General features: G+C 37.5%; 1 protein-coding gene and 2 pseudogenes across 1 annotated transcript; all 3 read right to left on the bottom strand.

Annotated features, from left to right (window-relative positions):
• Window positions 1-3,740: 3,740 nt before the first annotated feature.
• On the bottom strand, window positions 3,741-8,639 carry LOC146328792 (P2Y purinoceptor 13-like). Its single transcript, XM_084717806.1, has 3 exons — window positions 8,207-8,639; window positions 7,736-8,125; window positions 3,741-5,329 (listed from the first exon to the last, which is right to left on the bottom strand). The coding sequence occupies exons 1-3, from the start codon at window positions 8,387-8,389 to the stop codon at window positions 4,856-4,858; spliced, it is 1,047 nt and encodes a 348-aa protein (XP_084573932.1). The 5' UTR covers window positions 8,390-8,639; the 3' UTR covers window positions 3,741-4,855.
• A 6,034-nt stretch (window positions 8,640-14,673) lies between these two features.
• On the bottom strand, window positions 14,674-15,672 carry LOC146328793 (P2Y purinoceptor 13 pseudogene; annotated as a pseudogene).
• A 5,597-nt stretch (window positions 15,673-21,269) lies between these two features.
• On the bottom strand, window positions 21,270-22,256 carry LOC146328794 (P2Y purinoceptor 13 pseudogene; annotated as a pseudogene).
• Between the last annotated feature and the right edge of the window lie 2,934 nt (window positions 22,257-25,190).

Below are 25,190 nucleotides of genomic sequence, written 5' to 3' on the forward strand. Positions count from 1 at the left end.
GTCTTAAAGAACTGTTTGTACCAGGCACCATCACAAGCCAAAACGTAGCTTCAGCGCAGTGTTTCCCCCCCAGTAGCACCACAAGAACATTTGATGTATAATTTTTGCTGATGTTTGTTAATTAACTTGCCCCTGGCCTCCTGACAATATGCAAAAGTGGCCCCTGGTCAAAGCAAGTTGAATATCGATGATGTAGAGGCAATTGGAGGCCAACTACTTTTACTAGTATTTTGGGCAATCCTGAGCAGGTTGTAGGGTATCGAGCAAAAGTAACAAGGAACAACAGGCTTGAGCGGGGTCCAAACCGGCTGTGAAAAAGATATGTTTAGATCAGAAGACCAGATGCTGATGATTTGAAAGAGTAAAATCATGAAAAATGTTGGCTCGATGCTGTTGTTTAGATAAACTGCTTAAACTTGATATCACAACATTTCCTTGGGTGTCAAGATACATTCCTGAGTAGTGGAGGGAATCCACAATCTACCTGCTACTGTTAAGTTGTTCACTTAGGGGTTTGCTTTTGTTATTAGAACACAAGACCATCAAGACCAAATGAAAACATTTTCCTGGTTCCCTCTCTGACCCCACCGACTGATCACTGAGCCAGGAAGATGTTCACAAGCAGAAAATCAGAGAGAGAGAAATGTCACAAAACTGGTTTCTACACACCTTCTTAGAAGCTGAGGCAATGACAGATGTGCAGCGGTGGGGCGTTATTTGTAAAACGCTTACAAAAGTCAAAATCTTGATGATAAAATTCTCAAAAACATCACACATCATTCTGCTGGTTTCAGGTGTTTTGTCAGCTATTCTGGTGAAATTTCATCACAAATTGAACAAAAGAGAAAATGTTGTGTATACAGTACAAATTACAGCAAGATATCAAACATCACTGCGGACTCACCATTTGACCGATTTGAACACAATTTGAAACACTTGATATTGACCATCTACAGAATGTCTGTGTTGTTGTTGGTCACATTTGAATGAAGACTTGTGGAGATACAAAAGTTAATTCATTTTGCACATTTTGAAAAATATAGAGCGACACATCGACCATCGACCACAGGTTCCAGTGAGACATATTTTTGTCAGAACTGATCAGATGTTTTGGAGAAATTTCAGCTCTGTAGGATGTATGGCTGAATTTTAGAAGATTCGATTATGAAATGACTACAGATTTAAATTTGTTACAATAAGTCATGCCTACTTTAATAAATAAGTACCAAAATTCATGCACTGACTGAGTCATAACCTGAGATCACGCAAAACCATTTTCATACGAAACCATGCAGCCAATTACAAGATAAAAACTTTTTGCATTTGTGGCGTCCCCTAGTGGTGAAATGCAATGCTTTTTGATACATTTGCTTAGTGTACTCTCCAGAACACACGTCTAAATTTTCACCTTTATATCTCTTTGCGTTCATGAGTTATTACACATTTTACTAAATTAGGTATTCAAATAAAAATTGATTCTGTTGATCAATTCTGTTGCCTGAACAGTGGGTTGAAATTTTGTCTTATAGTTTTTATAATAGTTTGTACTGCACAAACACATTTAGTGGATAAAAATAAGAAAGAAAGAAACAATAATCTGAACAAAAATAAAAGAGGTCAGCATCGAGCGATGCTGCTTGGACTCCAAACAAGCAATGAAATAAGGTTGTCCATTTAGATTGACTATAACTTAGTGATTCTATATTGATCATTTACTGATTATGAAGAACCTAAAAAGAAAGGAAAATACTCAAAGGGGATTTCTTCAGATAGAATATTCTCAAATTGGGCATCCATTGTGTAATGTGCATCTACAGGTGTGCATGAAGGCACTTTTGCATTTTTTTCCAAACATGGGACCACCATTGCCTTTATAAGGCTGTGTGTCTGCCAGCTTTTGGGGGAAACTATTGCTCCTAGTTTTCTCTGTGATTTGCCTTCATGTGGGTCAAAGTTAAGGCTACATTCTTTATTATTGTGTTATTTAGTTCTAGCTCTGTTTGTGATTTCAATTTAACTTAAATGTGTATATCTGTGATGCTCTAAAATGTTTCAACTAAGCTGTTTGAGAAGAGTGAGGTAAAACCATTCAGATTCATTTTTTTTTACTCATTGAAAGTTTGAACATTTGAACAGTATGTGTGACTTTATGACCTAAAGCTTAAGTCTAAGCTCTAATAAGTTGCCTGTAAGCCATTTCTCTGGGGTGTCTTGACATGAAACTGTTTATAAACCTCTGCTGATTGGCATCACTGACATGTAGACATGACAGGTTTCCTTGACATGCCAGCTGTACCACCTTGTTTCATTAGGTCCTCCACATGCATCCAGTTATATGAAACTGTCAGCCGACACCTCCACCTGCCCCCTATTTTTCTGTCTCTCTTTTGTCCCCAACTTGTGTGTGTGTGTGTGCATACTGCTCAGCAACACTATCTCCAGGGTTTATTTAATTTCCATGAATGTCATTTAGAATTTCTCATAATTCAGTACTGCAGGGTCATCTGTCAGAGGATTTAATCTGAGGGTGACGAACGGTCCTTCCCCCGGCTGCAGTCGTCGGTCCGACCGCTCTGTAGCTCATTAATTTCCTGCCCAAATATCAGCCTCTGTCGTAGCCAACAGAGGGTGGGATGGAGGAAGATCATATTTCATTATTACATTAATCAGACCCACATGCAGACGCGACTGTAAATCAGGTGGGAGGTGACATTAATCCTGCAGGACCAGTTTGTGAATATCCTGAAACGAGGTGTTGCAGTGTTGGAAAAAGCCAGTTTATTCCAGTTCTATATTTTTTTTCTCCTCTTATTCAATTCAAAAATGAATGACACAGTGATGCTTCTGCGGTATTGTAAAAGGCTATATGCTCATTTTGCAAATGCTTGCAGCTTCGTCGGATGTTGTATATTCAGCATGATCAACCAGAGCAATATGAGTCTGCAGTTCCTGTTGGCCAGTTGCTCAATAGTTGCCACTAATGAACAGTGAAGAAAAAAGTGAACAAAACATAATGACTAATCAGTGCTTGCCATAAGAGAAGCACTGCAAGTAACTCAGTTTTTTAAACAAAAATCAATTAACTATCCTTTCATTTCTTCTGTGATGGTATGTCTTACATGAGCTCAAGCATGTGGTGAACTATGAATCATCATCGCCATCGGCGTACACTCCTGTGGCAGAGGAACTGGGTTTGGTGGTTTTATCAGCTGTTCTTATTGGTTGCCTTTGTTGCACAGGCAGGAGGATGTGCAGTGCATAAAGTAATTGCCCTTTCTCTTATGACAAATACGTCTCATGTTTTAGATTCACATCCTTTAACCAAGTCGCCTCATAGAGGGGCGAAGTTTCAAGTTTAAGTTCAAAATTCAGAGACGAGAGACATGTTTTTAATCTTTTTTTTAAATCCCATATGAATTGGGGCATAAATTACAGATATGATGTTTGTCAATTTAAAAGATAATTTCGTCTGGCCTGGTAGCTCAGTTGGTAGTGCAATCAAAGATAACTTCGCAAGTCAAGAAAGTCACAGTTCACAGTCATAAAACTGTTGAAGTATAAGACTGTGAAGTTTTGTAATTAGAAAGGGCTGACACCCTCTGGTCAGTTTGTCATTTTGCTCTTGTCTGACCAAATTCTCATTGATCAGACAGTCACTGTTAACTTGGCTCCAGACTAATTGACACCATGTCAATTTGTACCCACACAAATGGAACCCCAGCTTCAGAGGACAGAAGAGCTGAGTGGATAAAAAGTTTATTTTTGATGACAACGTGTGCAGATTTTACTTCGCCAGACTGCATTATTCACTAGAACTGTTCAAACTCAATAATTGATCGATACCAGCTGTCAATGACCCAACCTCAAACTTGAGAGTTGTAAATTTTGCCATGTTTTTTGTTATTTCAGCGTTTATTTTGTTGTTTGTTTAGCATGTTGGCAGTGCCTGGGGTGAGGCTGGGATGATGTTGGACAACAGTTCTAATACTGAAGGATAGTTAAGAGAAACTTTGTGAACATTAGGCCTCATTTGAAACCAGCTAAATAATGAGAGTAGTAGGATGGATGCTAGTAGCAGACTTTTCATGTTGCTTTTTCCTGTAAGTTTACACTGCAGCCTGAGCTACGTTAGCACCCAGCAGTCAGTGTGACCCTTGTTGCCGGTTGCCTGTTTTTGTAAAATTATCGACAAACATCATATGTGTAATTCATATCACAAAAAATTATTTGTCTCTCACAGTTGACTACATTTCTTTTTTTGTGGCACTGCAGAAAGAGTGGAACTTTGCCTCTCTATAAAAACACTTGTTATCCCAGCATCAAAGTTGAACACCATGCAAATGTAGTATGAAAAATATTAATTTTATTACTGTTATTATATTATTATTTGTTATTTATATTACACAGTAGTTAAAGCTGCAAGCAGTGTCTATTGCAGTCCTCTTTTCCTGGTTCATGTTGTTATCATTCAGTCCCTGGACATTGTGTGTGTGTGTGTAATCATCGGAGGATATGTGCTCAAGATGTTTGCCCTTCAGCCAAATGTTTGTGAAGGGAAAGTGCAGTTTGAACGAGATTAGAGAGAAGGAAGCAGAAGATGACAGAAAGCTCAACTGAGGAAATGTGCAGGATGACTTAGCAAACATGGTGTAGAAGTGCTTGGTTAGTACCGTATATCAGAAACAGTAGTCACTGTTGGCATGAAACTTCAGGACCTCCTCCGGATGTGTTTGACATTTTGATCACATTAATTTTACAACTTGTGTCATCGGGATAAAATGATATTTACATGTAAGATGACACATTCGTCTCATCAGTTATTGTCCCGTTGTACAGTGTCCAGTCTCAGTCACTGTTACTGTGGCGTGCCGTTATGTGGCAGTCTGTTAGTCTGGACGATCTGTGACATCTCCAGCTGAGTGGATGTGGCTGTGGGGGACTCCATGACACCTTTGTGGAAAGGCTTAAGGCAGATCGTGGCCGTCAGTCTTTTCCTAAACACCTTGCACAGGAACACGTAGATGAGGGGGTCCAGACACACGTTAGTGGCCGACAGCCACAGGGTGGTTTCCTTGGCGATGTAGAGTGCGTTTTGTGCCCGGCAGTGACTCGCCATGCTGCCGGTTTGGGTCAGAGTGTAGGGCACGCGAGCAAAGTGAAAAGGGGCAAAACAGATGAAAAACACCCCCACCACCACAAAGACCTTTGCTTTGGTTCTGCGACTTGCTGCTTGCGATCTGCTCTTTGAGGCTTTGTATGACTCATAAACCTTCTTACTGATGAACGTGTAGCAAACCACCATCAAGGCCAGCGTTCCCCAGAAAACCACCTGCAGGCATGTCAACAAAACATGAAGCAAGATGTGACTTGTGATGTTAGCTATATGATGAATAGTATGCTGCATTTACACAAGAGTTCAACAAATACGTTTCACTTTCTTGCTGAGTCAGATGAGACACTCTCATGTTGGCGCCGTAAATATGAAACTACTGTTAGCTAGAGCTGCAACAGTCATTCAATTAATTGATTATGACTTGATTATTAAATGAATCTGAATATATTCTGTTTTCTTTACTCCCCTATCACAGTAAGTAAGTAAGTAGTGAATAAACTTTGGGTTGTGGACAAAACAAGACATTTTAGGACATCATCTTGGACTTTGGGAAACACTGATCAACATTTTTCAACATTTTCCAGACCAAACAACTAATCGATTAATCAAGAAAATAATTGATAGATTTCTCAACACTAAAAATAATCATTAGTTGCAGCCCTACTGCTGGCTTGAATGAGCATTAGAGATGCACAGATCATCACCTTTTATGCATAGTCATGATTTGTATCTGTATCTGTTCAAAGCATAAAAATGATGTAATGTCTTCATACTGTACTTTTCATCTCTCACTCTTTTTATTTTTAACTAAACTAAAAACTTTAGTTCTATGAAGTGTCTGAACCACACCACCACCTACCATTTAACTGGGGGACATTGAAAAATCAGACACTGAAAAAAAGTTTTGTAAATCAAAAGATTCTGTTCTGCATTGTAAATAGACACTCTACAGAGACGTAATGCATGTTTGCATTAATGTCCTTAAATTGAAGGGAATAATTTTGGTGCATTAAAGTGATGATTAAGGTAGAATTCAACCTTTTTGTTTAAGTCTGCTGAGGTAATCATGATGCAGACTTTTTCCAAATATTAATAGGCAACGTGGGACACAAGAAATAACTTTCTATCGCATCATTTGTGCTTTTTCAAATAACATATTCAGATTGCATCACTGGTTAGCATAGAGGCTGGAAACAGCAGGGAAACCGCCCGTCTATCAAATAACAAAATCTAAACACCAGCACCTGTAAAGCTCATCAGTCAACATGTTGTACTGTATCCTGTACTGAGGTGGAAAATGACAAGTTGTGGTTTTTGTCACTGCATGATCTGACATATAACACCCCAATAAAACCACAGTGTGTTTTTTACACTGTAAATTCAGTCTTTCACCCTGTTCACATGGGACTAGTATATCACCAGGGGATTTTGCGTTTACACAGGATAAACAAAATCTGTATTTCACTTGAATTTATTGACTTTATACCCCGGATATGGTGTCAATGCTCTGCATGTTTGTTCTTCAGCCACATTAGTAATATAGTTGCGAGAAAGGTTGTCAAAAGTATCTAACTATCAATATTTTTCAGTAAAACATGTTTAAAAACAACACAGTACTAACATATGATAGTATCAAAAGTAGCAAACTGATAAAAAATCTAAAGCGCTCATTCAAGACCTTCAGTCTTTACTGTCCTGCTTGAAATTTGATTTACAGCAAAACCAGACTGTTAGTAATTTTTCTCTAACAGCACAGTGTGCAGGCGGTTAAAAAAAGAAATAGGAAAAATAACCTATTTCGTATATTCGTATTTATACTAGTATTATATCAAAGTTTAAAATTCTGGTATCAGGACAGCTCTAGTTTAGAGTTGTTTTGCCCACTTTCTACATGTGTTACAAGTATATATACACATTTAGAGCTCATTTAGATCACGAAACAGATGCATCGCAGCTGTACTTGAATATGACAACCTTCTGTTGCTCCCAGTCGTTCATCATTAATTTTAAACGTCAGCATGGCAGATCTCCCAACACAGCTGCTGACCTCTGTAATATTATGAGCCTCAATCAAGTTTCGTCCTTGTTCAGTTGTCTGACTGCACAAAACAGATATTTGAAGAAAAAAAAAAACGCCAAGATGCTGATTCATACGGGACTAATATTATCACAGGACCTCTGTGTTTAGCGATATATGGAAAGTAAAATGCGGGGAAATTTTTACTTTACAAATGACAAACAGGAAAGGTTCACATGAGTACTGATCACAGAGGGCGTCCACAATCATTCTAAATTACTAGAGGAGATTAGTTCAGTGTGAATGAGGCTTTACTATGTATTACTATGGACATGATAAGTGGACGTCAGTATGGCTTCCCAGGACGTAGTTCAGCACATAACACTCTGAAAAAACACAAATGAGCATTAATTAATTACTTGTGGACAGAGCAAGGCTAGCTGTTCCCCATGTTTCCAGTCTTTACGCCAACCTTGACTAATTGCTGGCTCCAACTTCATATGTACCAGCCAAAATGAGAGTGGTGTATTCTCTTTTAACCCACCACAAGAAAGTGAAAAACATATTTTTCAAAATGCCAAAATATTCCTTTATTTAATAGCTACCTGACAAAAGTAGTTGAATCCTGCGTGCCACAGCAGGCCGGCTTTGCTCTTCATGGACGTGCACTTCAGTCTTCCTCTAGAGATCTGTGGCTCCTTGTTGCTCAGAATAACGTTGGGCAATGCTAAAGACAACATCACCACCCAGACGGCCGCACTGAGCACCTGACCGACAGGAACTCGCTGCAGGGCACACTTCCCAAACGGCCGGACTATTTTTAGGTAGCGGTCCAGGCTGATGAGGCCCAGCAGGAGGATGCTGATGTACATGGTGATGTAGAAGAGAACTGCAGAGTATCGGCAGTGGAAGGCGCGAAGCTGCCAGGAACCCACGCCTGCATCGCTCAGGACTCTCAGAGGGATGGTCAGCGTCATCAGCAGGTCAGCCACCACCTGGAAATGAAGGATCTTTGTTTTGATGTTTTGTTCCGCACTGACGACAACTTTTATTAAGCAAAAGCCCCCATGTCTTACCACATTTTTCAGAAAGACCACAAATGTTGAGGTGCTGGGGATGTTGAAGAAGATCCATGCGGCCAGGGAGTTCAGTATCAGGGCGACTATGAAGAGGACGCTGTATAGAATGGGGAAAACCACAGCTGTCACGCTGGTGTCCCGAACACACTTGATGGAAGTGTTTGACAGGGTGTTGTTCATCTTCTGATTGTTGATGGACCTTCAGAAGAGTGAGAGAGAGGAAATGAGAGTCAGAATGATACATAGATAAAGTAGATGAAGACAGAATACACTGGAAAGTCGCCATAAAGAAATGATGCAAAGAAGGAACACTGTGATATGTTATTTCGAGAACCTATGCTTCTGCAAAGATCAGACCACTTGTCTGCTGTTTGACAAGTTCCTGTTCGTCTTCTGCATAACTCTTTCTCTCATAACTGGTTTTAGAACTTCTTTTTTTCTGTTTTCCATTTCTTTCTATCTGAATTCAACAAGTAACACAAACTTGTACTTACTGACACACCCTCTTATAGTGGTATGACTGCTTATTTAGTTCAGAATGCAGAAATACACGACTGTGATGACGCCTCCAACAGACATTTTTGAATCCATAGTGGAGGAAATATTCAGACCGTTTATTTAGTCTTGTCTGAGGTGTTCATAAACACACCAGAAAGGTAGTTTATTGTTATGTTTCATTACCAGGATGTCAAAGACCAATGTTTTGGGTTGGTAAAATATCCTGAGCAGAGTAAAATAATGAGTAAGTAAGTACAGGCAGAGGGCAGAGTCTCTGTAGATACAGACACGACTACACACTTTTGTTGGATCAAAAGTGAAGACTTAAAGCGATTATGTTTATCTAGTCTATACCTTGTTTTTTAGGAAGCTGTTGCATAAAATGCTTCTATCACAATGAGTTTTTAACTGATTATGACACAGTCTCAATTTAATACAGATAACTTTAGATAACCGACATAAGCAAATGAGACAATCAGCAAGAAAACTGACTATTTCTGTATAGTTGCTCTTTTTTCCAGCCACCAGGTTGGATTCTCCTTGATATCACTTGAAATGATTTACAGCATGCAGACAGGAAGATCCTGTGTTTACATTTTCCCAAGCAAAGTCATGTTATCAAGTTAAAAAGAAGCAGGAGGAGATTTTTCTTTAGATGATTTTCTTTTTGACATTAAAATTTGCGGTTATGGTGGTCAAAACATAAGGACAAAATCTCCAAAAGCTGGATTTGTCAGTTGCTGTTTGTAAACACACCAGAAAGACTGTCTCATTTCCAGGGTGTCAAATACCAGTGTTTTTGGTTAATAAAGCATCCTGAGCGCAGCAGATTAATGAGAAAATTGGTAGAAGACAAGGAATGCGGGTGCATTTTAGTGGGTTGTGGGTGATGATTGAGACAATGCATTGTTTTTTAGGAAAATCCTGCATAGTTTGTTTTTATAGAAAATTACTGTAAACTATATTAAGGGAAATGTACCTAAAGTGTTAAAAGTAAAACTCAATGCAAAAATAAATGTCTCCTATAAAAATGTATATTTATTGTAAAATTAAATAATTATTCATGCATTAATGTAAAAGCAGGATGTTTGTGCTGCAGTTGTTGGTTAAGGCAGAGCTAAAGTTTTTTTTAACCTTTTTGTGTGGAACTGCAAGTAATGATTATTCTGACTACGGATTCATCTAGTGATTACTTTCTTGATTAACTGATTGATTGTCTGACTTGTAAAAATTATGGACATAGTGAGAATGCGGTCAGAATTACCCAGAGCCTAAAGTGACATTTTCATAATGGTTGTTTTGTCTGACCAATAATCTAAGCATCAAAATTATTAGAAATAAAATAAAGTCATTCAACGGGAGAGAAGCAACTCCTTACATTTGAAATGCTGGAGCTATGAAAAGTTTTTGCATGTACTTGTATGTACATTTAGGCAGTTTAATTGATAACAAAATATCGTATTTAAATTCCTCATATGTTTTATAATCTTAATTTGTAGTAACTAGTAACCTGAAGTTACTTTTCCTTTTGAAATGCAGTGAAGTAAGTAGAAAATGGCATGAAAAGATAATCTATTGTCCTCTGATAGAAGAAACACAAAAATACTCAAGTAAAGTACCTCAAATTTATACTTCAGTAGGCTACAGTACTTGAGTAAATTTACTCTCAAATTCCACCATTAAGTAATGCTTGCATTTATCTGTTCATTGTGAATTCTCCTCCTGTCTGACAGTATATCTGCCTGGTGGCTGCACTCTTTACATTGAAAACCTTAACAGCTTAGAATAACAGTGAGGCCAGGAGCAGGTGCTATGGCAACCGTGATATACAATACTCTCAAACTCTGATGTTAATTAGGTCTGTTACATCTATTGTCACACAAATTCTCTCTATTTTATCAAGAAAATGTACTTGGAAAGCCAATAATTGAGTCTTACCTTCTCGGCGTTCTTATCGTCTGTGACTGTGAGGCATGTAAGGAACAATGAATAAAGGGGTGAAAAAATACAGTATTTCAAAAGAAATAGAGGAAGAAGTGAAATACCCGATTCCCCTTTTTCTCTCTCACCCACAGGAAGCAAATGAAATGAAAGAAAAGCCCAAACTGAACTGAACCCCTTAAGGTTACTTTAGTTCTGTAATTTATCTGTAATCACTGAAGAAACGTAGAACTTCTGATGAGGTTCCAGCCTCTCTGTCTCGCTCAGTGTTTCTCCCCCTCTTTAAGTGTGTGTGTGTGTTTGATGCTCTTACAATGGGTGGTCTCTGGAGCTACTGTGTGGCTGTCTTGTCACAATCCCAATGAGTTTGCCAGTCTTCCTCCGGGTGAAAGACCCTTTCCTTCCTTGCTTCCTGTTCCAATTGTCTGCAGAGAGGCTTGTTCTGCTCCGTGCCAGTCCCCCTTCCTCCGCTGCAGCTTGCGTCAGTCTCAGTAGCTGCTGATGGTTGAAAACACCAAAGACATGCACTCATTTCTCGATCCACATCTAGAGACCTCCTGCACCCCCGCTGCTCCGCCCACCCACCATCCTGCAGAGGCTTATTTACTCCACCTCTATCTGTTTGTCTGGTCTCATCATGAGACTCGGTCCCAGACAAAAAAAATAAAAACAAACAAAACAAACAAACAAGATCTGTGGTTTGAGTGGGCAAGAATGATATATGCATATTGCTCCATTGACCTCTCTTAAAATGTGATTTTATGGTTCCCTTGAGTTCCTTTACCATAAATGCAAGTCATGAAAGAAGAGATGTTTTATTAAACACAATACTTTGTGCAAAATGGAACTTTGTATTATTTGTATGTACTACTAAGACCCCATACTGTCTGTGTTTTTTATAAAGCATACACTGTCTTTAACTATTGTCAAATGCATCACACTGCTGTATAGTTTACTCATACTTCAGAGTGTGTATTTTCAGAGCAGTGGACTTTTGTTTTCAGGACACGAGCACGACTTTACATTGACAGACAACTGACAGTTAACAGTGTGGAGTTTAGGGCTTGTCCTCAGTTGTTATTGTCAATTTATGATGTTGTGCTCGTCTTGTGCTCCTGCAGTGTTGAGGGGAGACAGCTCGCTTCAACCATAGATCTTATATTAAATAGGATTTTAACCCATTTAATATACAGTCCATGGCTCCAAACTCACTATTAGGATTTCTGTACTAATTTTTCATTCGCAATTGCTACATATTGTTCCTTTAAATAGAATTTAATCAATGTGTAAATCAAAATTAAATAGATAAATAAAAATAAATTTGAGTGTTGTCAGGACCTAATAAGTATACAAGTTAAGGTACTCTTTAACAAAACATTGTTTGCTAGCTAGCTAAAAAGTTTGCCAAAAGAATGTAATTGTTCTAATGTAATTATCCTGGCCAAATTATCAACAGGAGTAAAAGAAAGAATCATAAAACTCAGCTGTGTTAAGTTTTTCACTTAACTTTCTTCAGGGAACTTGAGTATTTTTCTCAATCCATCTCAATAAGGCAGCCATGTAAAAAGTAAAACCTACTTAGGTGCAAGTTTAAAGTTAATACTGGATCAAAGTTTAAATTGGAGTGTAAAGATTTGGTTCAATGGAAATTTAAATCTTTTTTTAATCTAGTTTTAGACTGAAAACTAAACTGGAGTTTAAAGAGGTTTAATTGAATCTTTCTTAATTTTAAGTTAGTTTAAAAGTTTGGTGCAACATAATTTAAGGTTAAACCATGGTTTAATTAGGTTAAAAATGTAATCCTTGTTGATGGAGTCCAGGCCAGAGTTCAATTCCCTTTTGTGCTGCCTTGACAAAAATAGTGCATCTACTTTCTGAGAACAACACAAGAGATGACTTCCTGTGTGCTTTTTCTTGGATCTGAGCCAGCAATGATGACCAGTGGGAAATCACATGCGTGTGTTTACTGGAGACCCGCAAGTTATTCTTCACCTTTACATGACCGTAACTTGTTGTTCAATCAGAATCCGTTTTAGAAGACAGAGAAGTTGTGGTTTCCAGTTTTAAATAAGCACAATGGAAATTGTGAAAGTCATTGAAACCTGATTAAATGCTAATCACAACCTTAGTTCCATTACACACTCAACAAAAAAAAATAACCCACGCGTTACGAAATGTTAGGGTTTCTGTTCCTGAATTGCAAACTTGGCAAATCTTTTAGGTCAGGGGTGTCAAACTCAATTTCACCCTGTGACACATCAACATTGTAGTTTCCCACAATGGGCAGGTTGTTAATATACTAACTAAACTAAATAAACAATATAAATTTATCTTTTTGATTATTATAGTATATAATTGCCTCTGCATTCAATTATTATCACTTTCAGGAATAACTTAATTATATATAACTAGCTCTGAAAGTGGAAGTCTAATAAAAATAATGGCAAGCAGACCTTCAAGTGTACAGCTGCTGTAAAGATTATTTAGTAAGGGTTGTTTCAGTTTGTGTAGCCTACAAGCAAGGTTTCAAAACCAAATTGAAAATGAAATTATGGTGTTTTGCTAAAATGCTAATATTATGCTACTGTAGATTATACTGTTATACTATTATATTGAGCTCATTACCGTCATCACCACCGATTTTATTTTGAAGGGTTGATCTCAGGTTATTCTGTTGTGCCATGCATTTTATCAGACCCGGAAGTCAGGAACACAACCTCTGATTATTCGACACTCAACCCAAGGCATCATGGGATTTTCTTACTCTTATTCTGCTGCTCGCTCTCTCTTACTCACACAGTGCACACATATTATAGCTTTTTTATTCCTTAAAGGAGCTCCCCTAACAGTATCCTTCAATAAAGTCCAATGAAACACAATTATTTGAACAATTGTGGTAAACCACCATCCTGCGGGAATACATGGCTTTTTCACTGTGGTTATTAAAAATCCACTTGCTACAACGGCTTAGCAAGAGTGCCACTGTTGGAAATGGTTATATGATGTTGAAACGTAACCAAGGGTAACCTGGAATAAAGCAGCTAGATGTCTTTTTTTGTGTGGATAACAAAATTGGGTTGCATTCTGGGACATGTAGTTTATGGTCACCGTAATGCAGCATAGAATTAAATTGTGCTACTTATATTCTGCATGCAAACCATAAATGTATTATATGAACCTAGACTAGGCTTTGTTGCTGAGCTTTGCAGCCCTAAAAGTATTTTCCACTATAATTCATCTTTACAAAGGAGACATCTGCAAAAACTGTTGACAGGACACCTCAAACTGCAAACCTGGTCTGTGGAGGGTTTTATATCTGCAAAATTGACACGTGCTTTAGGAACTGTTCAGTGGTTGAAAAAACTTTGACACTTAAACACTGAGCAGAGTAATGCCCCAAATTTATGAATTTATTTTTGTATTAATCACTACATTTCATAGATTTACAGCACACTTTATTTGTTTATAGCTAAACACATTCTTGATAGAGGAAACAACAAAACTGACAGGCCTTTCTTTTTGCACACATCCTTTTGTCTTTGCAGTCACTGCCCATGTTAAGCGAATGCCGCGATTAGCATGCTGCAAATTGATGACACTGACTGATAGACATATCTGCAGCACCACAACAAAGACATTTTTGTAGTTACAACAAACATATACAACTACATTGTGAGATGCAAATGTTAACTAGCTTCAACTTAACTTGCTTTGCATGACAAATTCATTTACACCCTCTCTCCTAGGACTCTATTTGCCTTCTGATTATGAACTCCCAGAGCAGCTATAAAACTGTTTTTATTGACATAAATACAGCATGCTGTTTATCTCATCCATCCATAGCGTAGTTCCTGTTAATTGTTATCAAGCTATTTAGAGTGACACTCATAAGACAGTGAGAAACTTTACAGCACAACTTTATCGTGGGTTTAAAAAGTAAAGGCAGCAAATAATGAAAGCGATAATCTGACGTTTAGTCTCAAAAATCTTCAGAAACATCTGATGGCACATTTTCATGACCTCTGTCAGAATCGAGTCTTTGGTGAAGCACCTTGTGCTTTCCCTGCTGAGGGGACTTTGAATAATATGGGCATGTTTTTCATCATAGACATCAGTTTCTCCTTGAACTCCCTGCACAGAAAGACGTAGAGGAGTGGGTTCATGCAGATGTTTGTGGCGGCAAACCAGAGGCTGAGCTCTTTGGCAAATCTGCCCCGTAAGAAATAGCAGCTGGTTCTGGAGGAATATTTGACTTGTTGAAAAGTGTACGGGACCCTGATAATGTGGTATGGTCCGAATGATACAAAAAACACAATGACAATCAGGAAAACACGCAATTTGACCTTCTGATTTCCCTGGCTGTTATTGCTGCCGGAGTTTCTGAATGACTGGATCACCTTGTTTGTGATGCAAACATAGCAAACCGCAATGAGCACACTGACGAGCCAGAAGAACACATTCATGTAAATTATGATATTTTCATGGAGTACAAGTCCAGCTGGTCCTTTCAGGTTCATGCAAGTGGTGATCTCTGTGATATTGGCGACTGGTTTGTTGGTTGAAATGATATTTGGTAAAGCTGAGCTTCCAAACAGGATCACCCAGACAGAACCTGATATCACTTTGCTAATCGTCACATTCTGAGAAAGCCTGCAGCGAGGGAACATGATCTTAAAGAAACGGTCCAGACTTATTACACCCAACAAAGTGATACATGCGTATTGTGCACTGTAGAAAACAGGACTGACGTAACATGACAATATGAACACGTGCGACTCGTGCGACAGGTCACTCGCAGCTTTGACTGGGATGGTCAGGGTCATAACGATGTCAGCAGCCACGAGGTTTTTCAGGTACACCACGAAGGTGGAGGTGGACTTGAGGTGCAGAGACACCCAGGCTGCCACGCCATTCAGGAACAGAGAGATGGGGAAGATGAAGAAGTAAAGAGCTGGGACGATCGTTTTGTTGTACACGAAACCGTCACACTGCGAGACATTGTGAGATGTTTGGTTCAATGGCATCACTGCACCTGAGGGAAAAGAAAGAGTTATATTATTTTAATAATATTTTGGAATCCACAAATAAACATCATCTTCATGTAGTATGTACTACAGTATGACCACCACTATGAGAAAAAATAGAAAGTCCTAATTTTCCTGATAATCTCAACTTTGATTTTTCATTTTTTTATGATTTTTTTCTGACTTTTTAAACTCATAATTCTGACTGTTTATCTAATACTTGTGACTTTTATCCCATAATTATGACTGTTCGTCCCATAATTATGACTATTTTCCCCATAAATATGACTTTGTATTAATTTTTATCTCATAATTCCAACTGTTAATCTCATTTTTTTTTTATCCAATAATTAACCCCCCCCCCCCATGATTATGACTTTGCAATCCCATATTGTGACTTTTTATCACATAATTATGATTTACCATATGGATATTTTTTCTCCTTTTGCTGGCAAAATGGGATCAGACAAAATTATCCCTTTGAATATGTGCAGTATTATTTGGACAAATTCTGGTTTTAATTACAATTATTCTGATACCATTTTTTTTTCTTTCCCCAACACTGATTCTGACACCTGAATTTTGGCCAATGTTGAGCACCCATCTGATACAAGTCTTTATTATTATTATTATTATTATTATTATTATTATTATCATTATTATTATTATTATTATTATTATTATTATTATTATCATCATCATCATCATCATCATCATCATCATCATCATCATCATTATCATTATTATTATTATTATTATTATTATTATCTAATTTTATTTTATTTTTAACTTCTCTATACTGCTAACCCTAGTTTGATGTGATACAATTTATTGGTTAGGCTCAGGTTAAACTCTTTGTAAAACATGAATAAATAACACATAACGAATGCCATATAACATGACCTACCATCCTGGGGGAAAAATGGAGTCTTATTTGGGGTTAATAAATTACATGTTATCAGATCCTGCATAGACACGTGTACTCACTGATACTGATACCAGCATTTTAGGCAGGACGGAGGGGGTATTGTGTTGTTTGTTTGAGTTCTTCACTCGCTGTGTTGGTTGTCAAAGGGAAGAGCCACACATTCATCAACTGTCTGTGTCTTAACCCTGTCAGAGTCGCAGGCTGAGCAAAGCGAAGGGAGCAGCGTGTTGTTTATGGTGGTGTTAACCACATAATAGAGAAAATTTAGACTCTTTATATTATAATCTTTTCCATTATGCTTCTCTTATGTATTACTCAATCAGTCTTTTCTTCTAATGTTGACACTTGAGCTCATCTTATCTTATCTTCTCTTTTTATCTGATGTTCACAGTTTACAGTTTCATTCAGCAGACACTTTTATCCAAAGCAACAGACATCTGAGAGCTACAACACAAACAAAGATCTAATCAAGAGAGAACAACACGCGTAAGTGTCAAGTTTATATCCGATGCCAGGAAGCAGTGCAAGATGCAGTGAATAGAGTGCATTGGACACATCAGATTTGTTATTATAATTATTAGAATAATAATATTTTTTGCAGTCTACAGTTTTTTTTTCTTTATTTATATGCACTCCAGGGAATATCAATGAAAGCGGCTCTTGTGTATTAAGAATGGCATTGTATGTTACCTCCAGTGTCCCAATATTTTCTAGCCCTAAAGCCAAGAAAATAAATAAACATAAACACATATATTTTCCATTTTTATTTTGCTATTGAAAGGATTTTTTGGTTTTTCTTTACCCAAATCGAAGGTCTAAGGATAGATGGTTTCATGCACTGCACAGATTGTAAACCTGCCTGGAGCAAATTGTAATTTTGTGCAATATAAATAAAATTTGATTTGACTTGACTACATTTGTACACAAATTGAGAATTAAATAAGGAGAGCATTTAGGTTTTCTTGTCCTGACAGGCCTGTTTTTTTCTTATTGACTCTACAAGATTGAGAGGATAAAGACGTCACTAAGCCACTAATTAAACACAGGGCAAACTGGCCATTAGTTCAAAAATTTAGATTTATTCTCTTTCCTCTACTGAGCTTTACAGGAATCAGAGCTCACAAAATCTTTCTAAAGTCAAATCAAAGTAATTATTCATAATATTTCTCAGCTGTAAACAGTAATCACTTGGTGCTGTTTCAATTAAAAAAACAAACAAACAAATACAATATTATGAGATATTATTAATTTAGACCGTCAGATTGATGCTGCTATTTTTTCCAGTGTGGTTTGTTTTGTGAGCTTTAATTTTAATTAAAATATTTGTTATTTTTGTGACACTGTTTAAACATGCTAGAATTTTCCATATCTTAACACATTACATTTGGTGTATCATTGATCAAATACTACATTATGAACTAATGATGTAAATAAAACGCATATTTGTAATAACTTACAGTTGATGACTTGATTCACTCGCCTCAGACACAACGCTTCGAGATGGACCTGTGTGACAATAATGCTCTGACATAAGAGGTGCTGATGATACTCTGTTGATTTTCCTAGCAAACAAATCAACATTTCAGCTGTGATAAGACTTGGCAATTTATCAGGAGGTATGCAAAAATAGGAAAAACTCCCTGGTCTTCAGCCAAAAGCAAAACAGATGTCATACACCCACTCCACAGTCTGAACTTAGAACAGAGACTGTGTCCAGGGGGTGGCAGGGCCAGTGCTTCATTTGATCTTCACATGAACTCCTGACATCACCGTTTCTTTGTCGTCTTTAAGACAAAACTAATCAAAGTGAGCATTTACAGTTGTTTACAGACAAGAAAGCTCAACAGGAATTCTCCTGCACTGGGTGATGCTATTAGCAAAACAAATGTTCCTCATATAGATGTGCTCTTACCTCTGAGCATCACTTGAAAGACTAAATATATATGATTTGTGTCCCCACTTACCATCATTGTATTGATAATTGTTGGCAGAAGAAAATACATTTCCTTTGAGCAATACTGTAGCAGCAACTCATGATTCTTTTATTAAATTTTCTGGGCAGACCAATTATTTTCTCCCCTTTTGTCCTCTTAATTTGTTAGTTGTTTTATCCTGGGTAACTTTGCTTTTTGATTCTCTGATGGATTGATCGATTGCTTGATTCACTGACTGTTTGCATAAGTTACTGCAAACACTGAAGAGCTGATTCTGCAGGAACTGGTGCAGTTACATCCTCTGACCAAAGGGTGGCGTGAGCTGTTACAGTAACTCCAACCAAAAAGTGCTACAAGCCACACTGGAGCTTATTGTCTGCTCAAACAAAGAAAGTGCAACATCAGCTCCCAAGAAAATTTATTGTATGTGTGGTTTTAGTTGTATTTCAGACAAAGCAATTACAAATCTGTGGTAATGTGTTAGTGTGTATCAGTGACCAAAACTATTATTGCAGAGTCCAGTATTGTGCTGACTGACACAGTGGGTGCACTGGTATTTCATTTGATTTTTTTTACTTCACTGCTTCACACTGAGGAAGACATTGTTGTGTATACACATAGTTTACTATTTGTTCAGTGATCTAAGATAATTAAATCATTTAATGAGGTCAAACTGAATGTAATTTACGTAATTCATTTAAAAGAAAGAAAGGAAGAATGAAATTTGGCAACTCAGCAATGGTCTTTTGTAGGGAAGTTATTAAATTTGTGTTCAGGATTTATGAGAATTGTTGTGAAAGATTTATTTTAGCCTTTGAAATTAAAGGCCAAAACTTTTTTTGGGTGTAATTTTATTGTTCTTTTGTGCAGCAGATAAATAGGGAGTTCAGCCCACTCTACTGTGATGTTGCATGCACTTTAAGTAATAATAATGGAAGGGTTCATCTGCAAGTTCTCAAAAAATGCAATTTATGATACTTTTTTTTATTTAAATTCCCCTTAAAAAAACATGGGAGACAAGGCTGAGTTGCATCATCATTCAGTCTCAGATGATAGACTTCCTTCACAAAATAGTTGAGTAAAAACAGGTTTTACCAATGATACTAATGAATGCTCCATTATATTCAGGTCAAACAGAGTCAGGGTGCTGCTGTTGTGTATGTTGGCTTAGTGGAAGAGTACTATAATCAGTATCACTGGTAACACCTGTGTTTACCCCAGTAATTCATGACAGTATGTCTGCTGTGAAAAGTGTCTGTTGGCTAATAGGATGACAGTATCTGCAGTGACCCCACATCACAGGAAAACTGAACAAAAGATGACTTTTAAACTCAAATTTATTGACAAAGCGTTCACAATAACACCTCAATGTGGGATTAAAACAGTCTTGAGTTGTGAAAACTTGAAAGAAAGCACATAAATACATCTCAACAGAAAGACAAATTGCAATACAATAACAATATGCTGGATCACATTTACCAATATGATTTGCCTACTTATGTAACACAAACCAGTATATACACACACGGTCACACTCAGATAACACCCTCCTGTTACTGCAGTGTCATCTTCTATTTCTATTTATATGTCTATCTTTGTGTATTTTATCCCTGCTTCAATTATTGTAAAAATCTCTGTGTGTCTCTATGTCGCTATCTCTGTGTTTTTGTGCCACTAAACCATTGCACTATTTTTTTTTACTTCTAAAACAAGTTAAAGATGGATGCATTATGAAATCTACAAAGAAAAAGAGAGAAAAATAGGACTACAGACTAAACAGCAAAAACAAACCAACCAAAACACAGAACACCAGCTCAGATCTATGTGCATAACACCACAGGTTACAGTATTAATGTGCGATATGAGCAAGAAAATCTGTGCAGTATGATATTAGAGACACCAGACTCTACATAATTCAAATAGGGTTCCCAAACTTTATAGAACTGGTCTGTTTTTTAATGTAATATACATACAGCAGTATTTGTATGGTACTAGATCAAACAGCCCCCTTTACCAGCCTTTAACAGTTGGTAAGTTTTTTTTTTTAAGGAAAGGTAAACTTGAAAGGAAGAATATACTCACAATTGCATGTGAAAATAATAGATAAATATACATATTAATAAATAATAAATATTTTGACTCAAATAACAGATTATTCTGCAATGAACTTGACAAAATATGTTGTTTATTTGCCATGTTTCTACTTTATTTCTTTTAGTGGATCTTTGGTCTCAACAGACATTAATCCTCATTGGGCCACTAGAGGGCAGTACAATATAAACTTTAAAGACCAAAAGCTACTGTAAGACTTCTAAACATAACTTTATTAGAAGGATAAAGCCCTTGAGATGAATCATCTCATTTTCTCGTGTCCTTAACACAAATATACAGTACAGTACAGCACATAAAGCAAAACAGCACAGATACACTCAGACATACACAAACATCAGCTCTTGCACAGCCACTGACTCCCCAAAATATGCAAAAAAAACATAACAACAAACATACAGAAAATGTACAGATACCCATAAAAGGCTAAGCTGGATTTACATGCACCTACACAATAGAGATAAATTATTTCCATAACTTAATTAAAAGCAATGGAGTGTTTGAAGGTGAATGAAAGCTCTCGTTTCCTAAGTAATTCATATTTATCAATCCATTTAACGACAGCCAAATTTGCAAAGAGGACATCCGATTTGTCTCTAACTTAATTTCTTCCATTTGCTGACTAACTATGAAGTCTCCTCTCTTTCATCCGAATACAACCAGACACACATCCCTCTAGCTTTCATCATGTCGACCACTTTCTCTCGGTACTCTCTGCACAGGCAGATGTAGAGGAGAGGGTCCAGGCAGGCATTAGTGGCAGAGAGCCACAGGACAAATTTATGGACTATAACCAGCCATGTTTGAGTGCAGGCATCAATGTCCAAGACTTCATTTAGTGTGAATGGAATACGCATCACGTGAAGAGGCACAAAACACACAAAAAACACGAGGAGGATCAGGAAGACTCGTAGCTTGGTCTTCTTCTTTCCGTTGCTGTTGTTGCTCCCGGAGTTTCTGAAGGACTGCAGGACTTTGAGCGTGATGCAGATGTAGCAAAACACAATCAGCATGCTGACAAGCCAGAAGAGACTCTCCATAAACAGAACCACAAACTTGTGGAGAGTGACACCAGCTGGACCTTTCATGGACATGCAGAAATCATCTCTTGAAGGATCAGGATCCTTGTCAGTTAGAATGATAGTTGGGATGACCGTTGTGCCAGCTAACACTACCCAAACCAAAGTGGACATAACACAACTGAAGACAACACTTTGTCCCAACACCTTTCCACACGGACGAACAATTTTGAAGAAGCGGTCAAGGCTGATGAGGCCCATTAACGTGATACTTGTGTACAAACTGTTGTAGTAAACCACACTGAAGAAACGGCAGTCAAACATCTTTAACAGCACCGCCGCCTCAGGTAGCATGCTAGCTGCCAGCGACGGGAGTGTCAGTGTCATGAGCAGATCAGCAGCCACCAGGTTTTTGAGATACACAATGAAGGTAGAGGTGGACCGGAGCTGCATAGACACCCACGCCGCTACCCCATTGAGCAGCAACGCAACGGGGAACAAAAAGAAGTAAAGGTATGCAACAGCCACGTTTGCATTCACCAGGTGGAAATAAGTGCAGTCAGAGGTGATGAGTGATGTGTTATTGGACGGCATTGTGAAATCTGGAAAAAAAAAAAACAACAACAACAACACAAAGACATCAAAGAAAAAGCTGTCATAACTTTCACTTTCCCACCTGTAGTGGTAACTCACTGACTAACTAGTAGAATTCGCTAACAATAGAAAATAGAAAAATCCCTAACTTTCACTAACTGTATAGTTCACTAACGGTACCTAATGTTAGCTAACAGCAGCTAATGGTAAAGTTGGCTAACTTCTTTAATCTGTATAACATTTTGACACATTTAGGTAGCTGTTAGATGGTGTGATTATCCTGATTATCAGTCAATGCTAACACAACAGCGATGCCTTCATGCACACACAACAATAAGGCAAGACAGTCATTTGTAAGACTTGTAGTTTAGTCTTCAAGTAGGCTATTTTAAAGGAATACTGGAATAAAACCTCACTTTTCTGTCTGTGGTAGTAGTAGCTCTAATGCTAATTAGCTAACAGTAACTAATGGCAGTGTTCGCTAACAGCAGTTTATGGTAGTGTCAGCTAATTTGTTTAATCTGAATGGCTGGTCTGTTGTTGATTTCACACACAATTAAATACAATGGGTGCTGGATACATTAAAGAATGTGTCCACTATCTTAGCCAACCTCTATCTTTTACTCCCCAAGTTATCATTGTTATAAATTTACCAAAAAGAACATATTTGTATTTTTCTACAGGTTTTACCAAAAAAAAAAAAAAGAAAAAAAAAGATGTTTAGCTCTGTGAGATGAGAAAAGTAGTCTTGGTTGCTAGGCACCAAACATAAAAAGTGATACGCACTGATTGAGTAAGCATTTAGGGTTTCCTAACCTGAGACAAGATAAGATGAAGTAAGATAAGGTAGGAATATTAAAGTGATAGATTAAGAAATATTACCAAATTGGGTAAAATCCTATCTTAGTCTCTTAAGACCTAAGATTGGAATTTTCAGCTTTTGTTTTTGAGTCATATTTCTGAACTGTTTTGACAAATTTGAAGGCAAATTTGATCAATTGCTGCAAAGGGTGCATGGGTAAACATTTAGTGACGTGACGTGAGAAAATATCCACTTTTAGGGTACAGGGGTTTTAGAGTAAATGGTAGGGGTGAGCCGAGGTCCAGGGACTGCTTTAAATGTTTCCTTTTTGCCCAGTTGGACATGATTTGCATGTGTTATTAGTCTAGAAGACATTTGCTGCTATGATTTGGTTTTGAATGCTCCACCAGAGCATTTGAATGCATCCTGGATGCGGAACCTGACACTTCCACTTTTGACACTATGTGACGGAAATTATGCAATTGTTGGATTTGTTTTCACCATACTAAATAAATACAGCAGCAAAAACTGGATTGTATTATTTTTATACGACAGAATCTGCCAAACTTTTGATGACTGGTATTGAGCTCCAGTCCTTTCTGCACATTAGATCTGAGCTTCTTTCTAATCTTATCTTTCTTTTTCTTATCCATCTCGATTTGGTGAGAGTTTTGGAGATATTGGCCATAAAGATATCTGCATTTTCTCCAATATAATGGGACTAATTGGCACTCAGCTTGTGGTCGCTGAAATTTGAAAAATTAAAAACCAGTGTGTCTTTCCAAAAGTCACGACCTGGTTGCTCAAGAGCAGTCTACTTTGTAGTTCCGGCACAGTCCAAAACTTTGCTACTCACACAAAAACTATCCAGATGAATAAACAGCACCACAGGCCAGGGGTAAAATTGTATTTTTGATTTTGGAACGAACTATACCTTCAAAAACAAAATATGCAGGATTTCCCTCCAAAAAACGCTGCCTGCTCTGCTTGTACCTTCTTATTTTCTCATTATGTTGCTGTGCTTGAGTCGCCTTACAAACCCAAAACAGCAGCAGCGACTGACACATGCTAATTATTCAACCTTTAACTAAACCGTCTTTTAAAAAAACTTAGATGATCCTAAGTTATTTCATGTTCATGTCTGAACTTTGATTTTGATTTCTTTAACCACCTCTCAATCTATTCTGAAAAAAACTTGAAGTTACTCACCAGTAATGACTTTCTCCTTAACTCCACGGTGTGTAGTCTGGGGAATTAACACTCACACAAGATGAATTAACCAAAGTGTGTCAGACTATTGAACCAGAGAGATGCAAATCCATGCAGAGTGCTGCAGCTGCTGTGGTGGGAAAAAGGATTCAAATAACATACATTGTGGTTAGCCGTGTGTTTTGGGAATACACTGAAGTAGTCTCTGTCTCTGAACATCAAATCCAGGCTGCTTTATTTTCTACTGGTGTCGATATGGTTAGTTGTTAAAATACAGAAGCTTGGTGTTGTCACTTGACCACCTTGACAGTGTTAAGGTGTGAGATTGGGTGTGTGGCTTGTAATCATCATCTTCTTTTACTTTGTGTCACATTTACTACAACAGTAGATTGTTAAACTTGACCATAGCAGAAGATGTGGTAATATAACCATAATGTTTTTGTTTTTTTTACATATTGGTGTGTTAGTATGGTGGAATAGACATCAGTGTTATTTATTATTATTTTTAAAATATTGGGTTTCAGGATTTGTGGTTTCTTTCCCAGAGATATATTATTAATGGCTACATTTTGTACTATAAGTGAATTGAATTACATATTATGGATATTATGGCTGAGTGAACCATGCGGGCTTTCATATGTGAAAAGTGTCAAGCACAGTATGACACACCACAGGAACAACAACAGTTTCACATCTTTATTTCCTGTGACACTGGTCGATTCACAACATTTCAGTCGTTGGATAGGTATTTTAAATAAATGAAGCTCACTGTTAGCAGCAAAACTGGACAAGAATAAGTCATAAATGTATAGACATAATATTCTGACATGTTCGGTTTACCTGCTATATGGTTTGACTATCCTGATCATGATTATTTATTTAATTTTGGGGGGGCTTTTGCCTTTATTTTGATAGGGACAGCT

The sequence above is a fragment of the Lutjanus erythropterus genome, chromosome 4 (genome assembly GCF_056507025.1).
Source record: "Lutjanus erythropterus isolate fLutEry1 chromosome 4, fLutEry1.hap2, whole genome shotgun sequence".
Lineage (NCBI taxonomy): Eukaryota > Metazoa > Chordata > Actinopteri > Lutjaniformes > Lutjanidae > Lutjanus > Lutjanus erythropterus.